The sequence below is a fragment of the Lupinus angustifolius genome, chromosome LG07 (assembly GCF_001865875.1).
Source record: "Lupinus angustifolius cultivar Tanjil chromosome LG07, LupAngTanjil_v1.0, whole genome shotgun sequence".
Classification (NCBI taxonomy): domain Eukaryota; kingdom Viridiplantae; phylum Streptophyta; class Magnoliopsida; order Fabales; family Fabaceae; genus Lupinus; species Lupinus angustifolius.
Genome location: NC_032015.1, coordinates 1,134,922 through 1,158,348, shown reverse-complemented (window position 1 = coordinate 1,158,348; position 23,427 = coordinate 1,134,922). Strand labels below are relative to the sequence as shown.

Genomic DNA, 23,427 nt, shown 5'->3' with positions numbered 1-23,427 from the left:
AATTCTCTTCTTTATGATAAATTTTGGTGAGGAGAGATTGCTTGTATGATTTTGTTTTTTTTTTATTTATAATTATTTCTTAAACTTTAATTGTTGATGAAATTAATTTATACATAAAAATATTATTAAAATTGTAACGAAATTTTTTGGCATGGATTATATTTTAAATGCAAGTATTAGATTATTATTATTTAATTTTATTATATATATTTATATCATTTTTAAATATGAAATTTACTTATCATTTTTTCTCAATTAATTATATATTTTGATAATAGTTTTCTCCGGATATTAATCCTTACTAACATGGATTGTTGAATTGTTTAAATAATATTGTTGATATTATTGTTTTACTTAAATTTTCATTCAACCAAATTACAAATGACTCATATTATTTGTTCTGTTCTATCTGATGTTATAAATTTTAAGTGCTAGAAAATGAGAATATTGAATACACTTAAAATAATATTAGAAAATAAATACAATCTTGCTTATAAAAGAAGCTTTTTCCTATCTGGAGTACCTACATTGCACCAACTCATGTTTATCCAAATGAAAGCAGCTAAATTGGATTAATTTTTGTCTTCAGGATATGGAATTTTAATTTCTATTGGTGAACATGATTATGCATATATGGCTACTAAGGATCAAACTGTATAAATACTAGATCGGTACTTCATGCTCATCGACCCGCATTCTTATTTTTTTTAATATGTATTATTTTTGTGTTATATTCTTTTAAAGAAAAATAATTTAATATAAGAAACGTTACATAGAAACTCAATAAAAACCAAAGATATGAGCAGATTAATCAAATATAGAATTGAAGAAGAAAAAATAAAAATAAGAAAATTTGTACAAGAATAAAATACATTGTGAAAGAAAATTTGTAGAAGAATAATGAAGGAATTACAAAATGGTAAATTTGGAATGTAAAAAATTATGCCATGATAGTTATTTATAGTTTTCCTTTTTATATATAGTAATGATAATATTAGATTGTTTTAACCAAATTATTGTTTTCTCATTATTTCCTTCTCAATTCCACTTCAATCTTATTTCACTATTACTTACCCTTTTCATAATAATACAATTAAATATATGATTGATAAAGATGTAATTAATGTTATCTCCAAACTTCAAATTGACAATTAATTATTTTCTTAAAAAGTAACACATAGAAACTAGGTGACAATCCAACTTGACACCAAAAGACTAAATCATTATCTCTTATACATTATCACTATAAAAATTTATATTTACCATAATAACTAAAAATAAAATTGTGAATAATAAATTGTGATATGATTTTTTGATTGATAAATTAGTTTGGAAGTTGATATCTAATTGAGTGAATAAAAAGAGTTGGTAGTTGATAAGCTCGAACCAAAGTCCAAAACAAATGACATGAGTGAGGAATGAGAAACAATTAATCTATTACAATTATCTCATTACCCAAAAAATAAGCATTTTCCATCTTCCTCTCTCTATAAAACCACCTAAACCACATTACATAATTTCTACTCTTTTTCCAAATAAAATCATTCACAAAACAATGGCTTCTCTTCCCGCCACCGGTAACGGTCTCATCGTCAGCTTCGGCGAGATGCTCATCGACTTCGTCCCCACCACCTCCGGCGTCTCCCTCGCCCAAGCTCCTGGCTTCCTCAAGGCTCCCGGTGGCGCCCCTGCTAACGTCGCAATCGCCGTCACTCGCCTCGGCGGAAAAGCTGCATTCGTCGGAAAACTCGGTGATGATGAGTTCGGACACATGCTCGCTGGGATCTTGAAGGAGAATAACGTCAACGCTGACGGTATCACTTTTGATCAGGGCGCACGCACTGCACTGGCCTTCGTGACGCTACGCGCCGACGGAGAGCGTGAGTTCATGTTCTACAGAAACCCCAGCGCCGATATGCTCCTCAAGCCAGAAGATCTTAATCTTGAACTCATAAGATCCGTAAGCTATAATTCTCTCGCTCTGTCAACTTTCTTCACAAATTTTTTGAACTTTTTTTCTTAGTTTTCTTGTTCGAAATCGTTGTTTGTGTTTTACGCGAGTTTGTGCAAATGGGGCTTGTTAAGATAGATGGATATTGCTGAGTCAGCTTCAGAGGGTGGGACCCACTCTTATATATAGATACAACCGAAAATTACGCAACACATCACTGATTCACTGAAGCTTTTTCAAAATTAGAATCGCTTTTCCAACTCATGATCATGAGATTTAACAGAAGCTTATTGAGTTGGTGTCTTGTCACGTGCGTGTCTCGCGTGTTTGTTGGCTGAAACCTGAAGTAAACGTTTTTTTTACTATTAAGTGTATCTCATATTTAATCCCTTTCAGAGTCCGTGTTTCCTTCTCAATAAATATTGGTCGTATGAATATTGAACCTACTCAAATGGACATTGCCAACACACTCCTATATTTTTATTCTAACGCACTTATAAAAGTTTAGAAATTTCAGTTTTTTATTATTATTTTTATTCTCTTGTCACCAAAATAAATTTCGATTAATCTTATCACAAGTGTTTGTTTCTCACGCGCTAGGATGAGGTTGGACCTAAGGATGGGAGCAGTAGTATAGACTATAGAGAATCGTGTAATTTGACTTGTGGTGGGTGTTTATGTCTTTGACTAGAACGCTCACGCGCTTGTAGTTTTTATCCACATTTTTACAACAATAAATGTATATTTACATTGTGTTTTCAAATGTTTTTTATTTTAATAGGGAAAATAATTGTGTTGATATGCTGGGGTTGGATTATTTGTTGCTAGTTCTAGAGTGTCCCAAACAAGAATTTTGTTGGTTTGTCAAGGTGGATTATTTGATTGAGTCCTGACCAAAAAATATCTTATTCTGTTTATATATGAATTAGATAACTTGAAAGTGGAGGATGATAGTGACCCCATCATCTGTTTGGGAATTGAGAGCCAATCAATCATGAGTGGCAGGGCTCACTATTTATCTAATGAGTGTAATTTAATATTTCAATTTTCACTTGAAGGGCCACAATTTACAGTCTAGCAAGAAGCCATCAAATTTACGATTAAGAAATTGAAGTGTGTCTTAATATATATTATGTTTTTCTATTATCTCTCTATGAGAGAGCTCAACATAATTTTCAATTATTGCCCTTTGGAAGAGTTAACTATCATGATAACATAAACTTTGAAAGAGATTGTTCTAATTCTGAAATAAAAAAAGTATGAACTAAAATTAAATCAAATGTGAGTACAGTTTGTTGTAATATAGAGAGAGGAAAACGCAAATGCTTGGCAATATGTATCTTACTTACAATTCATAACCAAAATTGTTCTTGTTGGTGCCTAGCAGGAGGATGAGCAATGTTATATGTACAATTAATTTTGATAATTTTCCCAACAATTTTACTTTTTATAATCGAAGTTATTGAGAATGGAATCAATTGATGCTGATAAAACATTTCCGGTAGTGGATTTGGTGATATTTACTCATCCTTGTGATGTTGAGTAACTGAGTGAAAGTTGACATTTGTTTATCAGGCTAAAGTATTCCATTATGGATCGATAAGCTTGATAGTGGAGCCATGCAGATCAGCACACCTGAAGGCATTGGAAGTGGCCAAGGAGGCAGGGAGCCTACTCTCTTATGATCCAAACCTCCGGTTACCCTTATGGCCCTCACCCGAGGAAGCCCGTCAGCAAATGCTCAGCATATGGGACAAGGCTGATATCATCAAGGTCAGTGATGTCGAGCTCGAATTCCTCACCGGCAAAGTTGATGATGCTTCTGCTCTCTCCTTGTGGCATCCCAATTTGAAGTTACTCCTTGTCACTCTTGGTGAACAAGGTTCCAAATACTATACCAAGGTATAATTAAATATAAAAAATATTATCTTCATTTCCAAATATTCTGTTTTTCCTTCCTTAACTTTCTTGTATATTTGTTGTCTGTTCAATTTTTAGGCAGTACACACACTGGGATACAAAATGTATCATAATCCCATGTTCTGGATTTTACGGATTCATCAATTTAACTACCCAATAATTAATAATATGAAATAATGTTTCTTAACTAATCAGAATCCATGACATAGACTTGATCACTTGACACGCATTATGGGGAATAGGTATCCCAACTCCTATGCACTCTAGTTCTATATAATAGGTTTTTGGTCAGTTGTTGTCTATGATGGGTAGGTGATCATTTAAATGTAGGCAACTTCCGTTGCCCCATGTGTTCTGTTTCTCATCTTACTTGTTCTGCTGTTCTGTCTTTGTTCCATTTTTAACCTGAAAGGTAAAATTTAGGCTCAACCAGTTTTGAGAAAAGATTATATTGTATTTGTTTATACCTAGAGGCTGTAGGTGGCAATTTTGCTGTAGTACTAATGTTTTTCATCTGTAGTTTTCTGTCTTTCTTGGGCCTATGGCCCTGATTACTGCCCCAAAAAAACTTCCCGTTCTGCATTTAGATTTCTCTTGCTCATGATTTGTGTGATATTTATATTCACTTGAATTAAAAGATTATGTTATTGAAAGCATGAAAGTTACTATATTATAACTTCTCTCCTTTTTTGCACAAACCAGAATTTCCATGGATCAGTGGATGCTTTTCATGTTAACACAGTGGATACAACTGGCGCGGGTGATTCCTTTGTTGGTGCTCTACTGTCCAAGATTGTTGATGATCAATCCATACTTGAAGTGAGTGCTGTAGATTAGATGCACCTTAATAACCTTCACATTAGATCCCCTGTTGAAAACAATGTTTTCTTTTGTTATATCTGTTAACATGTTATGAATTGCAGGATGAACCAAGGTTAAGGGAAGTACTCAAGTTTGCAAATGCATCTGGAGCAATTACAACTACTAAAAAGGGAGCAATCCCTGCTCTTCCAACAGAGTCTGATGTCCTCAACCTGATCAAAGGAGCATAGAATTCTAACTAGTATCTTCTGGTTTTGTTTTTATCATCTTTTTTTCACTTTTCCATTGGAATTACTTGCTTATCAAATTAAGAGGGATTTTATCTCTGGTTTTCTTTGTTATCTTCTGTTCTCCTTTATGCATTAAAGGTACCATATGCTTTTTCCTGGTTCCCAGATAATATTTTCTTCCAAATTTTTAGATAGCGATTGAATAAAAACGTCGGTTGACATTTGATGAGTATATTGCTTGCCAAGTTATTTCGATCATCTCATTTTCTTCTTTCATGTTAGAAGAGAGAAAGAAACAAAATCAAAGTTTAAACGTCTACTGGTTACTTTAAACATCTGCTGACTATTAAGTGCACAGAGTCCCCATATAGCGTATCATTGCTGACTTTAAACGTCTGCTGGTTACTTTGGCTATTTGGTGGTGGCTAAAGGGTTCCATCGAGGCCTATGAAAAAGGTTTTATCGAGTGGTTCCTTTTTCAATTATGAATTTAATAATCTATGACAGCTCTAGGAGATATCTCATCTCCTTTGGAAAGTTTGTAATGCATCAAGGTTTGGATTTTGTTGTGGTAAAAAACAGTTCGAAGATTGCTTGTACAGTTTTTGCTACTTGCTAGTGTCCTCTCTCCTCTATACTGGGGAGAACGTGAATATAGGCAGGTAGTGCCTCGTGGCTTAAACAATAGAGCCACATTTGTTTGAAATATTCTCCATTATTAGTGTAGAGATATTGAGGGTGAGCCTCAACTCAACATTGGTTGTCTTTTAGGATCATTTTGTGAATTGGATTTTTGAGGGAAAAGAAAGAAAAAGGAAAGCTTGTGAGGCATAAAATACACTTGTAGGGTAATTCTTAAGTCTTTCCTTCCAAAATTTGCAGACGGATCCATTCTTAAGTTTTTGCTACGTGCTATTAGTGTGCAGTGATTGTGATGTAGTCTTGCTTCATTTCCATTCTTGTGATCTTGCTTTACTTGGGCAGGAATATATATGAATCAAAATAACCACAAGCTACCATGCCATAACAGTCATCAAGATAAGCATAATAATCATGAAATTAACCGCCCCAAAGTTCAAGGAGAAGGTCTGAGGATCTCTCCTCAAGGGTATAAACACACTTCTCTGTTATTCTTGACAGTTTTGGAACTCCTAAAGTTTGATATTTATTGACTCCACATAGCTTGTTAAGGTACTTCATTTCCTTATAGTCTTTGAAGAGAAGTATGGATATACAAGTCATCAATCTATAGATTAATGCAACAGTCTAGATAGCCATGTGCTTTATTTAGCCAAGATCAGGCACGGTGCAGTGCTCATTGTCATCTTCATCTAGGACTTCAATCCTAGGCTTTTTGTAGGACATATAGGATTTAGAGGCTTTATATGAGGTAACACTGCTAGTATGCATCACTGGAATCTGAGGAACTTCGGCTGCAGCTAAAGCTTCCTGAGGAAATTGTTCACTGAAAAGATCCTCATCTGCTAGCCACTCAAGCTCTCCAAACTCCAAGGATCCTTTCTAAACAGAGAAAAAATAATTCTTAATATTATACAAATAAGTGACTAGATAGCAAATTATGAAGGTTAGGATAAAAATCTACTTACCATAGCCCTCAATAAAAAAACTGTGCAGTTATGTTTCAAATCATAACTTCAAAATGTAAAATATCAATAAAAACCAGAATCAAGTGCAAGAGTGTACTATAGCAAAGTTTAATTAGCATGATGCTGCTAATTGTGAAATAAAGCTGTCTTACTTTGCCTGGTGATTCAAAGTCTGTTAATTCCAAAATGTCATCAACAGCCCAAGAGGAAGTGAAGCTAGGCACTTGCTGAGGAGTTTTCACATGAGCTGGTTGTACACTCGGATTAGATGGTTCTGAGTGACTTTTTTCATCACCTTTTGGGCAATTAGAACTCAATGCCACTCGGATACCGGTAGCGAGGAAGCGCTGGTGGTTTGAAGAAAGGCTGCCGGCTGAATGAATTGGTTCATCACAATCCTTACAGAACAGTGCCCTGTCTTCAACACAAAATATGAAAGCTGCCTTATCCTGCAGGAGAAAGGAAGGAACAAACTGAACAACCATGGGAAACTAAATAAAACCACCCATGTTAAAGAAAGCTGCCAACTTATAAAAGTAAACTATTCCAGGTCTTGACACAGCTCAAGTTCCTGGCGACATTCACAATCCCTTGGGCAAGAATTCTCCAATTTATGCTTAAACAGGTCAATTGAACTTCGAATAGCAGCAATAACCTAAGATACATCAGGTTTATATTGGCTTAATCCTTTGAAGATTTGCAGAAGCATAAAGAAATATCAAAGGATTAAGCCAATATAAACTATATGGATTATGGAACCAAGATCTGCAATCCTTACACTGATCTGTCATGAAATTTTCTTAAAACCTCATTTTATGTACTAGAGAGTACTAAACTAATTCTACACCCTGTTGGATTAAATTTAAATATTAATAAATTTGAGATCAAATCCAGGGTTATGTTTTCCATTTCTCTATGGTTGATATTTAAACAGTACCCTAGGCTAGACTTATAACAACACACCTAGATTTCCTAGTTGCTTCTTGTTTCAGTTAAACATAGAAGGGTGTCCAGTACATGAAAAAAATAGGAAAAATTCCATCTAGATCCAAGCACAACAACTTGAGAAATAATATTTAATGGTAGCATATAAGTAGAAGATAGACACATAGAAATATGAGGTACCTGGCATATGTCACATCTGGGAAGCTTGTTTGGAAGACATTGAAGGAGAAGCCTTTGGTGCTTGCTAGCTAGCCTGTTTGCAGCATGAACTTCAACATCACATTTAGCACACAAAGCTGCTTCATCAGCACAACAAATCACAGTTGCTGGAGCCTTCTCACACACATCACACTGAATCTTCATGTTCTTCTTCTTAGCAATATCTATTCTCTTTAGAAACTTGGCCTTCTCTTATGGAAACAGCAACACCATACCAAAATATATAAAGAAAACTTGATTGGTCTAGAGCCACTGGCAGGCAACTACTCTAAAAGTAATGTGAACCTCCTTCAGAGAAAATATTCCAAACCCTCTAAGTTGGTAAGCCAAAAATGATGAAAGTAGGGTAGAAAAAAGATTAGAACAAGTTGAACAGGAATAGCACATGGTGTGGAAAGGAGAAGAGAAATAGAACATTATATCATTGATAGTGCTAACTCATTAATGTAGGAAGAAGGTGTTGGGCCAAGGAAAATGAAATGTCTGGACAAAATTTTAGAGTTGGTGAGGGTGTTATGTCAACATATTATGATTTTGTTAAAGATTAAATGTAAGGTATGAATATCAGGATAGCTAGAACAAGTAACAAGGCCCTAGTGGGGTCACTGTGTTATGTGTGTGGCTGTGGAAGTTCCAACATGAATTGAGGAAGTTGAAGAGGCCACTAAAATTTGTAGATATTCTTTATGCTGATTAGGATGGTCTGTGGTCCTTGATAATCAGATGCACATCAGGTTCCCTCAATGAGCAGATGGAATGCGTCAAACTTATTAAGAGTTAGGAACCACATGGCCATAGTTTTATAGCAAAAACTAACAAATTACTAGTGCTCGGGACGGTATTTTTTTGTCGCATGATTAAGAATATACATATCACATGTGTATTTATGGTTAAGAACATGCACGTTGCTCATACATTCGCATGGTTAAAAACGCATATATTACGAATGCATTCGTATTGTTAAGAACACGCATATGACGTATGCATTCACATCATTAAAAAACAAACATGTTACCTATTCATTCGCATTGCTAAAAAAACAGATGTTACACGTGCATTTGCATAGTTAAAACATACATGTTACTCATACATTCACATTGTTAAGAACACATATGTTAGCCTGTATTTGCTTGTTCAAACACATCAGGAAAATAAATGATTACTCCTTATTATATTTCAAATAATAAGAAATGATTTTCAGAATTACACTCATTAATTTTAACCTTGTAATTTTAGATTTAAATAGAAATTAAAAATAATTGTATTTTTAATTTATTCAACATGATGTTGTTCAAAAGAGAATTGAGAATGCCTTCTAACTTTTTTTAATAATTAATATTTTTTTTTTCTTTCTTTGATCGAGTGTTGGACTAATATTAGTTAATAGATTGGAGATAGGAGATTGAAAGATATTCAAATAATAAGAAATGATTTTCTTTCCATTTTTTCTTACAATTAATGTATTTTTCTTTCTTTATTTGATCGTGTATGTTGGAATAATATTAGTTAATAGATTGGAGAAATGAAATTGGAAGATAAAGAAATGGACTTGAAAAATTATTCAACTACAATTTAATGTAATTTGTCATTGTTATTTGAATTTAAACATTTATTATAATAATGGCAGAGTATAGAGTATAGAAGCTCCTATACTGTGTGTGAGGCTTCACCATAGCAAATGGAGTTGTTTTGGAGGGAAAATATTGAAGGAGAAGTTGACAAATGGAGTTGTTTTGATAAGAACCTTTTTTATTATATAGATAAATAGATATGTTAAGAAAATAGGATCTCCTTTTTTAGGAAAATTTACGTGGATAGTGTAGTTTGACTACACTATCACACGTTTGGTATATGTTTCAAAATATTTACGGAAGTAGTGTATTTTTAGGGAAGTCGTGGATGGTATCCACGACTTCGGGGGGAAAGTCGTGGATGGGGTCCACGACTTTGGTATATTAATAACAAAATAGCTATGTAGCCTAGTGGTTCTTGATGTTTATGAGAACCTAGAGGTCTATGGTTCAACACCCACCTATTGCTTTTTTTTATTATTTTTTTTATAACTTTGACATATATTATTTATAAAAGGACTATCATACATTATGGTTAAATTGCATTATATTCATTACTGAATTTTGTACATTTTTATTTTATATTGTTTTAAACAATTAGGTAATGAATAAAAATGTATAAAATTTGGTAGTGAATATAATGCAATATACTCATAATGTATCATAGTACTTGTAGAAATAATATATGTCAAAGTTATAAATAAAAATAAAAAAAGCAATAGGTGGGTGTTGAACCATGGACCTCTAGGTTCTCATAAAAATTAAGAACCACTAGGCTACATAGCTATTTTATTATCAATATACAATGGAAGTCGTGTTTAGGGTACACGACTTCCGTAGAGAGAGAATATGTCACAGAAGTCGTGGATACCATCCACGACTTCCCAAAGTCGTGGACCCCATCCACGACTTTCCCCCGAAGTCGTGGATACCATCCACAACTTCCCTAAAAATACACTACTTCTGTAAATATTTTGAAACATATACCAAACGTGTGATAGTGTAGTTTGATTACACTATCCACGTAAATTTGCCCCTTTTTTATTAATGTGACATGTGTCATGCGGTGGGATAGGCAACAAGGCTACCCACCTTAGATAAAGCATTGTGTCAGACAGAGCATAGAGCCAATAGGACTGCTCGACACGGGTGAAGTAGCCCATACTAGTTTGGGCAGACCTAAGGCTCATCATGATTAAAATATCACACTATAGACTACACTTCACTCAACCTCCTTATAAATAGGAGAACGCATTAATAATGAATATTTGCTTATTTCATACTATTATTCTACCTTCTTTATACGTGAGACTTCTCTCCATTTATATCATTTTTATTTAAAATGATATTACACTTTTACCCTTAAAATATGAAGGAAAAAGTCACTTATCTCTCTATTATTACCTAAGAGAAATCTCACTCCTTCTATGTGAAAGTGTCTGTCTTTTCATATACCCATCTAAGTGACATAAGACTAACTTTTACCTTAATTCAAAAGACATATGGGAACTCCAACCTACCACTTCTATACAGAAGAACAATCGTGTATTATAATATTGTTGCCCTGCTTATAATTGTGAAATACATTTGTGAATATGCAACTGAATTAAATCAGAATTATATCTCTAGCGCTTATAATTTAAACCGAAATAGTAGTAATATAGAATAAGAATAAGATGGTGGTTGGAAAAAAAACGTGTTGGTTAGCTATACTTTTGACTTTGAGTTTCCAGTGTTTCTCAGTTTTTTGTATGGTAGGTCACACTTTCCACCCAAACAAAAGCTTGAAATTTAAGAAATCACAATTGAAAAAGTAGCAAGTAGTACCAAACTATTCCTTTTTCCATTAATTTGTAACGGTGGATGAGTGTAACCCAGTCACTTTAGTACTTTATTGAAGTACTTGATAGGTTGTTATAATAAAACATTTCATGGTAAACTCATTGTGAAATGGTAACTATTCAGAAATGCTCTCCCTGCCTAGACCATCCTCTATAGAGAGAGATACAATGTGAATGTGCATCAGATAAGTTGGACATGAAAATAGGAGGATGCCATTGTTATCACTTGAATTTGGAAGAGTTTAACACTTTGACTTATGTTAGTTGAAGATTTAGAAATTAGAAACCACACTTTCCTCACATTTATATGATGCAGTGGGTACAGGGTCCATTAATGAAAAATCAAGTATAACCAAAATAAGAGTAAAAATATATATGATTTGACATATTTATCCATACGATAAAATGATGAGATATTTTTACCTATATATGTAAATATAAGAGTGATTATTTGTTCGCCATTAATTGAGAGTATCATAACTTCATCTTAGGTGCTACCCAAAATTATGGTCTTTTGTTTTTTATTGTACATGTGACATGTACCCTTAGGAAAATCGTTTTAGATTTTAGCCTCTTGGTTTTAGTTAGAGTGATAAACTAATTATGAAGAGAAATATCACAATTTCATAATCAAATTCAGAAGTGGAATCTTCTAGCACCTCAAGGTGAGTCCAAATTCTTCATTTCCTTAAAAATTCAAAACCCGCCAATTCTTAATTTCAATCGAATCCCTTCAATAAATGAACTTGCTTTCCTTCTCCCAGCAGAAAGATGCAACCTTTCTTGTTTGGTTCTCCCGTAATCCCATTTTTCAGATAGAATCATGCATCTTCTATGCTTAGGGTTTCGTAAATTTTTCATTCAGTGGGGTCTCAATAATTCCTGAGATTTTCCCCATTATATAAAAACCCTTGAGTTTGGGATCATTGGATTAGATGGAATAAACTCTATTACCTTGTTTGATCTGGAAATTAGTCACCATTCTTGTTCAAGTTTCAATTTTGTAATTCCATAATTACAATTCATCCTCAAGGAGTGACAGATTGTGATTTTTTTTCTGAAATGGGGAAGCCTTTGTTTTATGAGATATTGGAAAAACCAGCCACTAGTTGTATTATAGGAATTTGCAGTGCAATTTGGTTTTACATTCAGAAGAAAAATATTGGGTATTCACACGTGGGTCTGAGTTATGAGACTGCAATTGAGGGGCACTATTGGAGGATCATCACCTCTGCATTTTCACATATAAGTGCTATTCATCTTGTCTTTAACATGAGTGCCCTTTGGAGTCTTGGGGTGGTAGAGCAATTAGATCACATGGGCCTTGGTGTTGGTTACTATTTGCAGTACACACTTGTGATGGTTGTTTCGTCCGGAATGCTTGGTCTGGCTATGTATCACTTATTGATTCAAAGATTCAAGATTGAGTATTTTCGTCGAGTGACGGTTGTTGGGTACTCATGTGTTGTTTTTGGATGGATGACAATTCTATCTGTGAAGCAACCTTCTTCCAAGTTGGAGCTTTTTGGATTCCTTTCTCTTCCTATCAGTTTTGCGCCATTTGAATCGCTTATTTTCACCTCTATCATTGTTCCTCAGGCGAGTTTTATCGGTCATTTATCAGGGATTATTGTTGGATATGCTATAGCATGGGGTTTTATTCATGGGATGAATAGCTACTGGGCGCTTTCCTTATTGGGTTGGATTGCACTTGTCTTTGTTTGGAGTTTGAAGAAATCTGGTGCAGTTGATCTCAACTTTCTTGAGATTGAATCTGTAACTGAGCCTTCTTTACCAGTACGGTTTTTGGCATCAGGTAGTCGCAGAACATTGTCAAATGGAAATGTTGGCATTGTCTAATTAATGTCAATCCATTTTATCATTTGATATCTGATGTTACCTTGACACACTCCATATTATAGCACTATGATTCTAGTTCTTCCAATAAAGAATTTGTTTGATGCTTTATTGTTATCCACTTTTACAGTTTGCATCTTTATTCTTTAGTTTTATGGTAATGAATTTGTATGAGTGTGATGGAGTGTTATAGTTCTTTGCAAATATGTTATTACCTTAGTTAGAGTTAAAAGTCAAGGATGGAACAAACAAAAACAGAATAAGAGATAAGCTCCTAATCAAGATAAGTTAGTAACACAGGACAGAATGCTAATTGTTTGTGTTATGAAGGGAAGTTGTAAATTTGAATTGAACATTTTGAGAGTAAAATTAATCTCCAAAGCATCTGTAATCATAATAAAATTTGATCACAACACCAAATACTCACCATTTCTTGAAGTCAGAGGTACAGTCTTTGTGGTCTACAGTTTTAGCACTTTGTGAGCCACAGATAGAGCCATCTTCATGTGAACCTGAAAGACTTCCACAATCTTGACGATAAAGATTTTTGTAAACTACTAGCGCTCATAGTAGGCGATGGTTCAATTGGTCTAGCTGAAGCAGGGTCGAGGTTAGAAAATCTGATTCCACATAAGAGTTTTTCTGGTAGCTCTGATTCAGCTTGGCCCTCAATAAGAAAAGCAAGATCAACAGTCAAAGTTGACACATAACCAAATGCCAAATGAACTATTGCAGTTGCAACCATGGAAGAACCAATATCAATATCTACTTCTACGAAATTCTCTGCTACACAAAATTTACAGGAAAGCGCATGCCCGATTATGCATATCGCTTGTTCTCCGACAGCTTTTCTCACAATCCAAGGACCATTGACAATGTTGGCAATCATCTTAAGCCTCGAGTTTCGAAATGCATCATCACCTTTCAAGAACTTGTCCATTAGAGACCCCTCAGGAATAGGATCTTTGGTTGTAAAATATGCAATGGCACTATAGTTATCCTTTGATGGGAGTTGAAGATTGAAGGCCCACACAAAAGGTTTATCAACACCTTGAAACTCATTGTCAATGACCATCCTAACTCTACTATCTGGATGGTTCAATATCTCACCAATTTTCACTGAACTCTTAATCCAATCAAACCCAATAGGATTTAGCAAATAATCATCAGCAGGAATCTTAGCCTTAGTTTTAATATACTCAGGACCTCTAACCATAAATGCAGCTTCAGGAGGTGAAGCCCAACCATTTGAACAGTTATCTGGCTTAAGGAATGGAATGGATCCCTCACATCTTATTCTATCTATCCATTCTGATTTCTCTTCATCACTTGGACTGGCCATAATGTGCACTGTTTGCAAGTAATATACAATATAAGCTTATAGTAAACAGTAATGACATACATTCCAACACTTAAGTTTACTAACACAATTATAAGGTAAAGAAATATTATCCATGCACATATTAAAGAAGAAAGAAACATGCACTCAAAATTTGTAAGATGAACTAGAAACATAAAATTATGTCACAAGAGAAAAGCTTACACAAAACAACAGTACAATGGTCAGGGAACTCCAACAAGAATTTCAGTTTAACAAATTACATAATGTTCATGATCATGACTTTCCTACAAATTTTTGTAAACAATAATTTGAACTGTAATAATCTCTTAATTTTTTATACAGAAAAACATACTAATTTCAAGGTATTATCACATGGATTCTGCTTCATTCACATGATAGCAATAATTGAAAATGAGCTATTTTGTGATAATCTAAAAAATCTTAGACTTGAAGAAACCCACATTTAGAAGTTTACCTGTTTCAACAGCAACCAATCCCACAAATGAATTAACAAAATGTTGCAATTTAACACAAAAACGTTACACTTGCACACAACAATTGGCTAATTTATCAACCAAGGAAGATAAAAAAAATGGCTACACTTTATCAACCATTCTACATATTATAATGATAGAGGGATACGTATATGAATTATGTATGTGTAAATAGTATTATATTCAGAATTCAGATACATAGACATAGACAGGGCAGAAGAAAATAATCACAATTAAGATCTGAAATTAGAGTTTTGTGATGAAAATTTATGACATGCTTCACGATCAATCAAGAAAGAAGACCTTAAAAGGATAAAGCTTTCCTTTTTTTCTTTCTTAATTTTTGCAAAAAGGTTTTTGTTTTCTTCATTTTGATTTGTATCCGTACATTTTGTTGCTATCTATTTTTAATTTGACGTTGTTGGATCCGAAGGTACAACAAAAGTATTATCATTTTGTTAAATGTAAAAGAAAAAAAATAAAAACAGCAAAAATATAAAAGTATTATCACCTCTATTTGATCATTTAAAAAGTGACTCTTAATAATCTTGGAACTATAAATAACTTGCTAAATTTTGGTGCTATAAATTCTCACTCATAGTTTTGTTCATTTTCTCTCTCTTTATACACTATTCCTAATTCTTGGGTCCTGTCTTTTTCAAATCCTTATTTTGGTTGAAATCTATTGTGTCATTGGTTGTATCTGTATGCATCAATTCTTAATTATTTGATAGATTTGAGTGAAAGTATGGTTGAGCCCAAGTGTCTTAGATTACACATACATTTCTTTGTTTGAGAAAAAAGATCTATATAATAATAATAATGTAAGAGTTTTTTATATTATCACTGCATCTTATACTATTCAATTTTAGTAATCATTGACTTTTCAGAAAAAGTAATCCAAATAAAAGGTAAATAATATACTAACTGTGTATAAATCTCTTTACACTGTCAGCACATAGATATTAAACTCATGATTTTTGGGTAGAAGGACTAAGACTGAGAACTGTGGAATATGAAGTTGACCTGCCAGGATTTCTGATAATGTATGAATAAGTGGATAAAGTCCAATTCAGAATATAATATAGGATCCATATTAGGTGATCAAGTAATGAGCAATGCCCATTTACTAGAGCTTTGTTTCAAATGGGCTTTTCACATTTTGAATATTTCTTAGATATTTTTCACCTGTCTATGTCAAATTCAGGTATGCTGATATGCAGAATCAACAGAAATTGCATATGTTGGACCACAAATTTGCTTATAGTGCAAGATAAAATTTCGGACAAAATTAAAGGATCAAGATAGCAATTTCATGCACATGCAGATGGTTCAATAGTGATAACCAGTTTGTTTATGATTAACACCAACAAATGTAACCAATGGCAGATCATACTTATTAGTCAAATATGTTGTGTCAAAAGTAACCACATCGCCAAATGAATCATATGTTGCCCTATTTCTTGCATCAGCACAAAATACATTATTAACATGAAAATTGTCATCCAAATCTAAATCGTAGAAGAAAATAATATTTTGCTCTTGCATCCTTAAAAAGTAACTCATTAGAGCCTTACCATCACCTTTCTTGCCAATTGCACGCTTTTCTTTCTGACCATAATTTCTTGTATCTTGTTCAACAAACGAAAAACTTTCATATCGTCCTGCATCATAGACAAGAGATTGGACAGTGTCATCCATCTTTATCCCTGCTTCATGATAGATTTCTATTGTTCTGTTCATATGCATGCTGGTAGTTTTTGTTGGACCAGACTGCGACTAGAGAGCCTCCAACCATCGGGGAGTTCCATTGTTACATGGGTGTCTTAAGAGTGAAGAGTCACAAGTGAGACAACACGTCTTGAACCAAAACCTTAAGGCATTAGCTTTTTGGGCAACCATAGAAACACAGGTGGGTGTAGCCACCAACTTAGTGGATACATTGAGACAAAGATTGTGTATTACCAACAATAATGAATTAATGACTATAACTTATTTGTCCATTAATGTTTTGCACCTAGCGACAAAACAAATCCCTCATTTTATCCTCAAGAGTTGTTATTGAGAAATTAAAACGTTCCATAACCGTAAGTACAGACTTAAACATAAATTTGTCCCGCTGATCCATGAACACAAGTGCCAAAGAATTTTACATAGCAAAGATACAACAATGCATAATTCTCAATTTCATGAATAAGGAATATATCATCTGTCATGATTGTGTCCTAAACCAACTCTAGAAAGAGTCAAAAAGTAAAAAAATGAATAGGGGAAGACAAAGATAATTTGCAGTCTCTCAAATTCTTGTTTGCCGAAGGTTTACATCTGAAAAATCGTAATCTTTTAGTCGGTCGATTTAATTATGATTATCAAAGATCAAGGTTTGTTTAATATATTGATTACTACTAAGATTGAGAGAAAAGTAAGAAGCCTCAGAAGACGGATAACTTGAGCAAGAAGCAAGTCGGTGTCCAAACAAATGAGCAGAATCAACAACTCAAACATTGTATTAGAAATCACCTTTTTTGAATATATTATTGTTAAATACAAAGTTTCTATGTTAAATTCATGAAGTAAATACTTTCAGCATTACCTATTACATATAATAGCATGGTCAAGGTACATAACAATGCCATATTTGATATTTTTATGACTCAAGACAAGACGTGAGCATGAAGGCACATATCCTTACATAACCAAATGATTCTTACCAAGGATTATTCCAACAGATAGGAGATGCACACAAGTGTGAAAGTTAGGGGCACCATGTTATTAACATTACACTCCTAATGTTTATTATACTAATAATCAACAACAAAAATTTAACCATTTCTCTTATAATAAATCATATATCTCCCTTACTCTTCATCTTTTATTTCTACACATATATTAAATAAGGACAACTTGTCAAAATAACATTGTATACCATACTCAACATCACTGTCTCCTCCTAACCGTTACCCCTCAACTTAATTCACCTATCAAACAAAGGAAAAACATTATAGCACTATGGCCGATGATATTTAATGAAATTTGACAAAATGTTGCAAGTTATAAATACATACTTCAATACATAAATCAATTTCATTTCATTGCTTTCACCTTTGATTTTCATTTAAGATGTGTTTACGAGTTAGAAGTTTGGAAGAGAACGAAGAAAATGAGAATGTTTAAATCATAAAATATACTTATGAAATGACTATAAAACCTTCATTTTTCATTCTTTTTCCTCCAAAACTCAATGAACCCTCAAAATCGCATTCTATTGACCTCAAAATCCGGCGTCACCATGTAGCTGAGAAGTCGGTATATATTTATATAAATGATCAGATATGAATGAGGAACCACTTACATTTATATCTTATGCCATATTAAGATGGAAAGAATTAATGGAAAAGCCAAATTACAACAACCTATTAGTAATTACTGACGCAGATACAGTGAACGCTTTTGCTTGCTTATTTATAGACCAGCCTTCTTCAAACATTGAATATTCTCATGTCACAAAGAAAAATGGATCAAAACACAACCTTCTCAAGCACCAAGCTTCCTAAAATGTTCATATGCTATATATGAGGAGAGTGATGAACTTCTTCCGTGCAACAAGACTTGACTCATCATGCCAACTAACCTCAAACTAACTCACCACAACTCCCAACGGAAAAGGGCAGCCGAGTTCACAAGGCTTTTACCTAGTAAGATCTGGGGAGGGTAGATGTACTGTCAAGTAAACATTATTGCACGGCCTTGATTCATCAACCTAATCTAAACAGACTAGGTATCTTTTGAATTTTACAATTCAAATAAATAATTCTAAAAATTATCCTTTGCTTGCCGAATAACACCTATGGCTTCAGCGTCATCTGCTGTTACTGCAATATTTAATTTTCGCCGGATTTCTATGCTCCTTGTTCGAAGGAATGGATTGCAAGCCTTTTCTATCTTCATTGTAGTTGGAATCTGCAAAAAAAAAATGGATTCCTTAAAAGAAAAACACAGGGGATTCAAACAGACAAACAAGTATAACTATGAGCAGTGACAGATTATTAAAGAGATTGTTAGAGTGATTAGGCAAAGAAGCAGTTCTGAAAATTACAGTGGGGAGGTCCTTGCTTCTGAGGTGAGCTACCTGGGCAGCATAAGATTGAAGTTCCTTGTTTCCAGATTCTATAGACAATGCAAACTTTGAATTACTCTGTCAAATTTGAAAGCACCAAAGTCAAGGTCACAACACTTAGACTAGAAAATAAAGCCTGGGAGAATTGAGGATGGAAGTAGAAGCAACTAACCAATGTATATTCATGACCACAGTATATACTCGTATCATCTGGCAAAGACATAATCTTTTTAAGAGAAGATTGCATCTGTAACATGGATTATTTTTTTTCAATAACTGGGCATCAAAATGAAATACTATACAAGTTTATCAAGTAACTGACTCAAGAGTCAAGACCATAAAGAAATGCCTTGCAATTATAACCATGTTGTAGTGTTGGGCATCAGCAGCAACATAACCAGTAATCAGAATCCAATATTCAACTTATAGACAAACATTATTTGACATAACATACAAGTCCTTTCATGAAGGTGTCTCCGAGTTATAGGACTCTCGGAAAAGGGATAAAATAAGAATGAAGTACTGCAGTATGCTCTTCACTATAGATAGAAATGTAATAGTTGAAGGTAAATGACAAAACTGAGTGAAATTCAAATCAACCTGTCCAGGGGTTCCTTCAAAGAATACGCCACATGACAAGCTGAACAAGGCGTCTCCTGTAAAAATTGCCGCAGATCCAGGAAAGTAGAAGCTTATGTGGCCTGCTTATAGCACAAATAAATAATAAATTGGAAAAAGAGGATCAGGGGGGTATGTAAAGAAAACCAAACAAAGGATATCAGCAGACCCTAGAGCATGATAAATGTGCCTAGCACTAGTGCACTACTGATAACAAACACTAAAGAAAAGTCGTACACCATAAAAGGGTGGCTCAGTGGATGAGTCTCCCGCCTAGTGAGGCCTAGGAAGAATAGATGCATGCGGTCTTCCCCTTGCAAGCAGAGAGGTTGTTTTTATGATTTTGGACCTATGAAGTGACCTTACTGTTGCGTCGAGGCTCACTAACCAGATGAAAGGAAGAGTGAGACTCCGTAAGGGTGAATACTTTACAAGTTAAGCTAAACTATCTAGAACTTAAGTGAAGTTAAGTACAAAATAAGAGCTCAGTCAATATAAGAGAGAAGAAAAAGGAGTTTAGATTTCCATGGTAAAAAATTGCAGATTAAATAAGACGAGGGCATGGAATAGGCATATCTGCTAGAAAAGTATATAGAAATATATTATTGAAGGAGACTAAAAGAGCCAAACTAGCAAATGCTGAGCTGATCTTTTATCAATTTATCTAATAAAGCTCAAGAATTGAGAAAACTTTACTACTACGAATTGGCAATGAATGTGACCTTCTGTGTGACCAGGCGTGGACATTATATGGACCTCATGGCCGGCAAACATCCATGTATCTCCATCATTCAAGTAGATATCAATGCCGGGAATCCTTTCCTTGTCTATTGTTGAACCAATTACCTGTAATACAACATTGAAGTGTTAAAAATAGAGCAAACTGAACCTCATATAAATCTTATCTTTAAATGGAGAGTTATAATTCAAACACAAAAATGTAATTATATTCATATGATTTTTGCAGAAGTACATCTAAAATATAATTAAAATAGAATAAACCTCAGCAGCAGATAAAAGTATCATACCTTTGCCCCATACTTTTCTTTCAACTCTGTATTTCCACCGGTGTGATCATGATGGTGGTGAGTGTTCAGTATGTATGTCAAATTTCGATTTTTCCTGCTCAAAGCATCTATGATAGGTGCAGATTCAGAAGGATCAACAACACCAACTGTCCCAGTATCCACATCATGCAAGAGATATGCATAATTGTCTCTAAGGCATTGTACCTAAAAATAAAGATAAAAGGTCTCTCAAGTCTCAACATATTGCTTCAAAAACCTTATTATAGCTTGGATAACTGAATATTATTATATTAATCCAATTACATCATGACAAATTCAAAAAATAAGAGATCTACTCACCAATTCGATCTGCAGCGAGGAAGAAAGATTCACTACACTGCAAAATTGATCGACGCTGCAAAATTGATCTACTCTCAGCGATCGGCTAGCTCCACGTAATGTTTTTAATGGTGTAGAAAGCAATCGCATAAATCCATGTAGAAGACCCTTTCCAAAGCAAATTTGTCTCACATCTGGCCACATGCAAAACCCATTTCTTGCCTAAAATGCAGAGAATAATCAAATCAACTCCTAATTACCAAATAATAATCAATAGTCACCTCTCCAGCCAAAAAATAAAGTTAACAGGGGAATGAAACAGGAAAACTAAACTTGAGATTAAATTATCATTATCATCCGTTCTTATACAAAAAAGGACAACATTCACATTTCATAAATAAGTATTAACATATAAATAAATGCTTATAACTGCAAAAGACAAAACCATATAAACTGCCAAAATCAGTGTGAATTTCACAGAAGCAACTTCAAAAAGATGCCAAATGGATCTTATAAATTAAAACCAAATTTCCTAAAAATTGAATTATAAAGTGAAAGTCAAACACTTCAAAAGTTAATCCACTTTATTTCTACCCACCGATATTGTAATCCTTTTCCTGCTATCACAACATCTGAATATGAAACAAATCAAATCAAATAATGAAGAACTAGATTATCTGGTGCCATCAGTCCTTAAAAGTAACAAAGAAGAAAAAAACAAGTTTTTATTTTACTATGATAATACATAATAAATAACCTAATGAATTTAGCTAGTGGGTAAAAGAAATTGGAAGAAAGAACAAAAATGAAAATAAGAATTATACCTTTGTATCAGTCATGGAATGTGGTGCAAAAGAGGGGGAAGAATGAGAAGAGATGTGAAAAAAATGGTTATTGTTGAATCCTAAAGTTGAATTTAATGAGATAGTGAAATGAAATTAAAAGAGAAAAAAGAAGAAGAATGGGTTGGGGTTTGAAATTGAGAGCATATTATGCTGCACTGCATCTGAATGAATTGAAGAGAGAGAGAGAGAGAGAGAGAATTATGAAGGGGTAGTAGAAGTGTAATGTTCCTGTTTGGTTGAAAATGAAAATGAAAATGCTTTTTCCCCCTCTTACCAACTTTCTATTCTCATCCATCAACATGGAATGGAATAGAATGGAATGGAATAGAATTTAAGCCTATTTCCTAATCTACTAGGGATCAGAAGTTGCATTTGTCTTTGGGATGAGTGAAACGGTGGCTCAATATAAAATTAATATTACGAAATTTGGATTTGTATTTGGGTTTAGATGAAACCTTATAGTAAGAGATGGGAATAATTTTATTTTTTCTTATTTGAATAACTAAAATTAAAATTTTAAGTAAATATAATAATTATTTATTGTCAGTATAAAAATTTATGTATAATTATTGTATTATTGGATTAATTTTTTAAAAAGTTAATAATAATTAAATATGAATAGGTTGCAACTCAAATTTATTATTATATGTTTTTCATCCTAGGATGCATGCACTTGCTACTCAAGTTGGCATAATGATGGTAAAATTTGAACTACTAACATTACAAGCCATGATTTAATTCATCAGCATTCATTATGGTATAAATAAATTTAGAGAATAAAATATGTCATATAAAGAATTAATATATATATATATATATTATATTTAATTATTTTTTATAAATATATTTCTAAAAATTAAAAAATAATACATATGTCATAATTTTATTAACATGGGTAGACAACTTATCTCAAGATATACATTGTTCTCATAAATTTATATGTACTTGTATACATGTGTCATGTTAACATGTTATGGAGTTTTTTTAATCATTTCAACTTTAATTAATTAGACTTGATTATTTTTTCGTTATTTTTTCCTGAACATATTATGGGATCATGGAGGGTAGAAATGAATGCTGTTTTGTTAGTTATTTGAACATGTTTAACATAGCTACATTTATTAAATGGGTACTAATATAAATTTCACACCGACAATTATATAAATGAACTAATAGTAGTAAATGATATAATAAAAACATAATAACTATATAATATCTAATCAACACTACATAGCTTTTAAGATGATAGAGTATTATCTAAAACTAAGGTGATATTAGATTTTGATGTTGAGAAATGATGAATGATTGTGTTTTGGTGTACTAAGAAACGTGTTACACCGACGACTTTATTATGCATAGCTTTTAAGGATAACCATGTGATATGAATGATGCCATATGACTCATACTTCAATCAACTATAATTTAGGACTATATTTTATTTACCACCCCTTTTTACTTTTTGTTCTTAATCTCTTTCTCTCTTTCAAGAGTTGTCATGGTATATTATTCTTTATATATTACTATCATCACTCTATTTAGCTAAGTATAGGAATCAATGAAAGGAGAAAATGTTTGGATCTGAATAAATGAACATAATAATAATGGCTAGTGCCCATATCTACTGAGATGGTACAGTTTAATACAGCTTGGCATGGACAGTGTAATTGCACCTTTGGTCCTACAATCCATTCCCTACATTCAA

The 23,427-nt window shown here is 33.3% G+C and overlaps 5 protein-coding genes across 7 annotated transcripts; 2 read left to right on the top strand and 3 right to left on the bottom strand.

Annotated features, from left to right (window-relative positions):
• Positions 1,509 to 5,155, top strand: LOC109351549 (fructokinase-2-like). The gene is made up of 4 exons (XM_019593027.1): positions 1,509 to 1,960; positions 3,527 to 3,853; positions 4,574 to 4,690; positions 4,795 to 5,155. The coding sequence occupies exons 1-4, from the start codon at positions 1,556 to 1,558 to the stop codon at positions 4,921 to 4,923; spliced, it is 978 nt and encodes a 325-aa protein (XP_019448572.1). The 5' UTR covers positions 1,509 to 1,555; the 3' UTR covers positions 4,924 to 5,155.
• LOC109351552 (B-box zinc finger protein 24-like) lies at positions 5,963 to 8,322 on the bottom strand. Of its 2 annotated transcripts, none has more exons than XM_019593034.1 (3): positions 7,656 to 8,244; positions 6,683 to 6,979; positions 5,963 to 6,444 (listed from the first exon to the last, which is right to left on the bottom strand). In XM_019593034.1, the coding sequence occupies exons 1-3, from the start codon at positions 7,836 to 7,838 to the stop codon at positions 6,211 to 6,213; spliced, it is 714 nt and encodes a 237-aa protein (XP_019448579.1). In that variant the 5' UTR covers positions 7,839 to 8,244; the 3' UTR covers positions 5,963 to 6,210. The 2 variants fall into 2 exon arrangements, with proteins under 2 accessions (XP_019448579.1, XP_019448580.1); XM_019593035.1 differs by lacking the exon at positions 5,963 to 6,444 and adding an exon at positions 6,455 to 6,566 and having other exon boundaries at positions 6,608 to 6,979; positions 7,656 to 8,322.
• LOC109352237 (RHOMBOID-like protein 13) lies at positions 11,642 to 13,074 on the top strand. The gene has a single exon (XM_019594127.1). It carries the CDS (start codon positions 12,169 to 12,171, stop codon positions 12,964 to 12,966), a length of 798 nt encoding a protein of 265 aa, XP_019449672.1. The 5' UTR covers positions 11,642 to 12,168; the 3' UTR covers positions 12,967 to 13,074.
• LOC109352236 (protein ENHANCED DISEASE RESISTANCE 2-like) lies at positions 13,308 to 14,493 on the bottom strand. The gene has a single exon (XM_019594126.1). It carries the CDS (start codon positions 14,303 to 14,305, stop codon positions 13,466 to 13,468), a length of 840 nt encoding a protein of 279 aa, XP_019449671.1. The 5' UTR covers positions 14,306 to 14,493; the 3' UTR covers positions 13,308 to 13,465.
• Positions 18,186 to 22,018, bottom strand: LOC109351539 (probable hydroxyacylglutathione hydrolase 2, chloroplastic). Of its 2 annotated transcripts, XM_019593007.1 has the most exons (9): positions 21,766 to 22,015; positions 21,705 to 21,735; positions 20,902 to 21,102; positions 20,563 to 20,766; positions 20,257 to 20,380; positions 19,517 to 19,617; positions 19,089 to 19,163; positions 18,896 to 18,994; positions 18,186 to 18,759 (listed from the first exon to the last, which is right to left on the bottom strand). In XM_019593007.1, the coding sequence occupies exons 2-9, from the start codon at positions 21,717 to 21,719 to the stop codon at positions 18,613 to 18,615; spliced, it is 966 nt and encodes a 321-aa protein (XP_019448552.1). In that variant the 5' UTR covers positions 21,720 to 21,735; positions 21,766 to 22,015; the 3' UTR covers positions 18,186 to 18,612. The 2 variants fall into 2 exon arrangements, with proteins under 2 accessions (XP_019448552.1, XP_019448553.1); XM_019593008.1 differs by having other exon boundaries at positions 18,929 to 18,994; positions 21,705 to 22,018.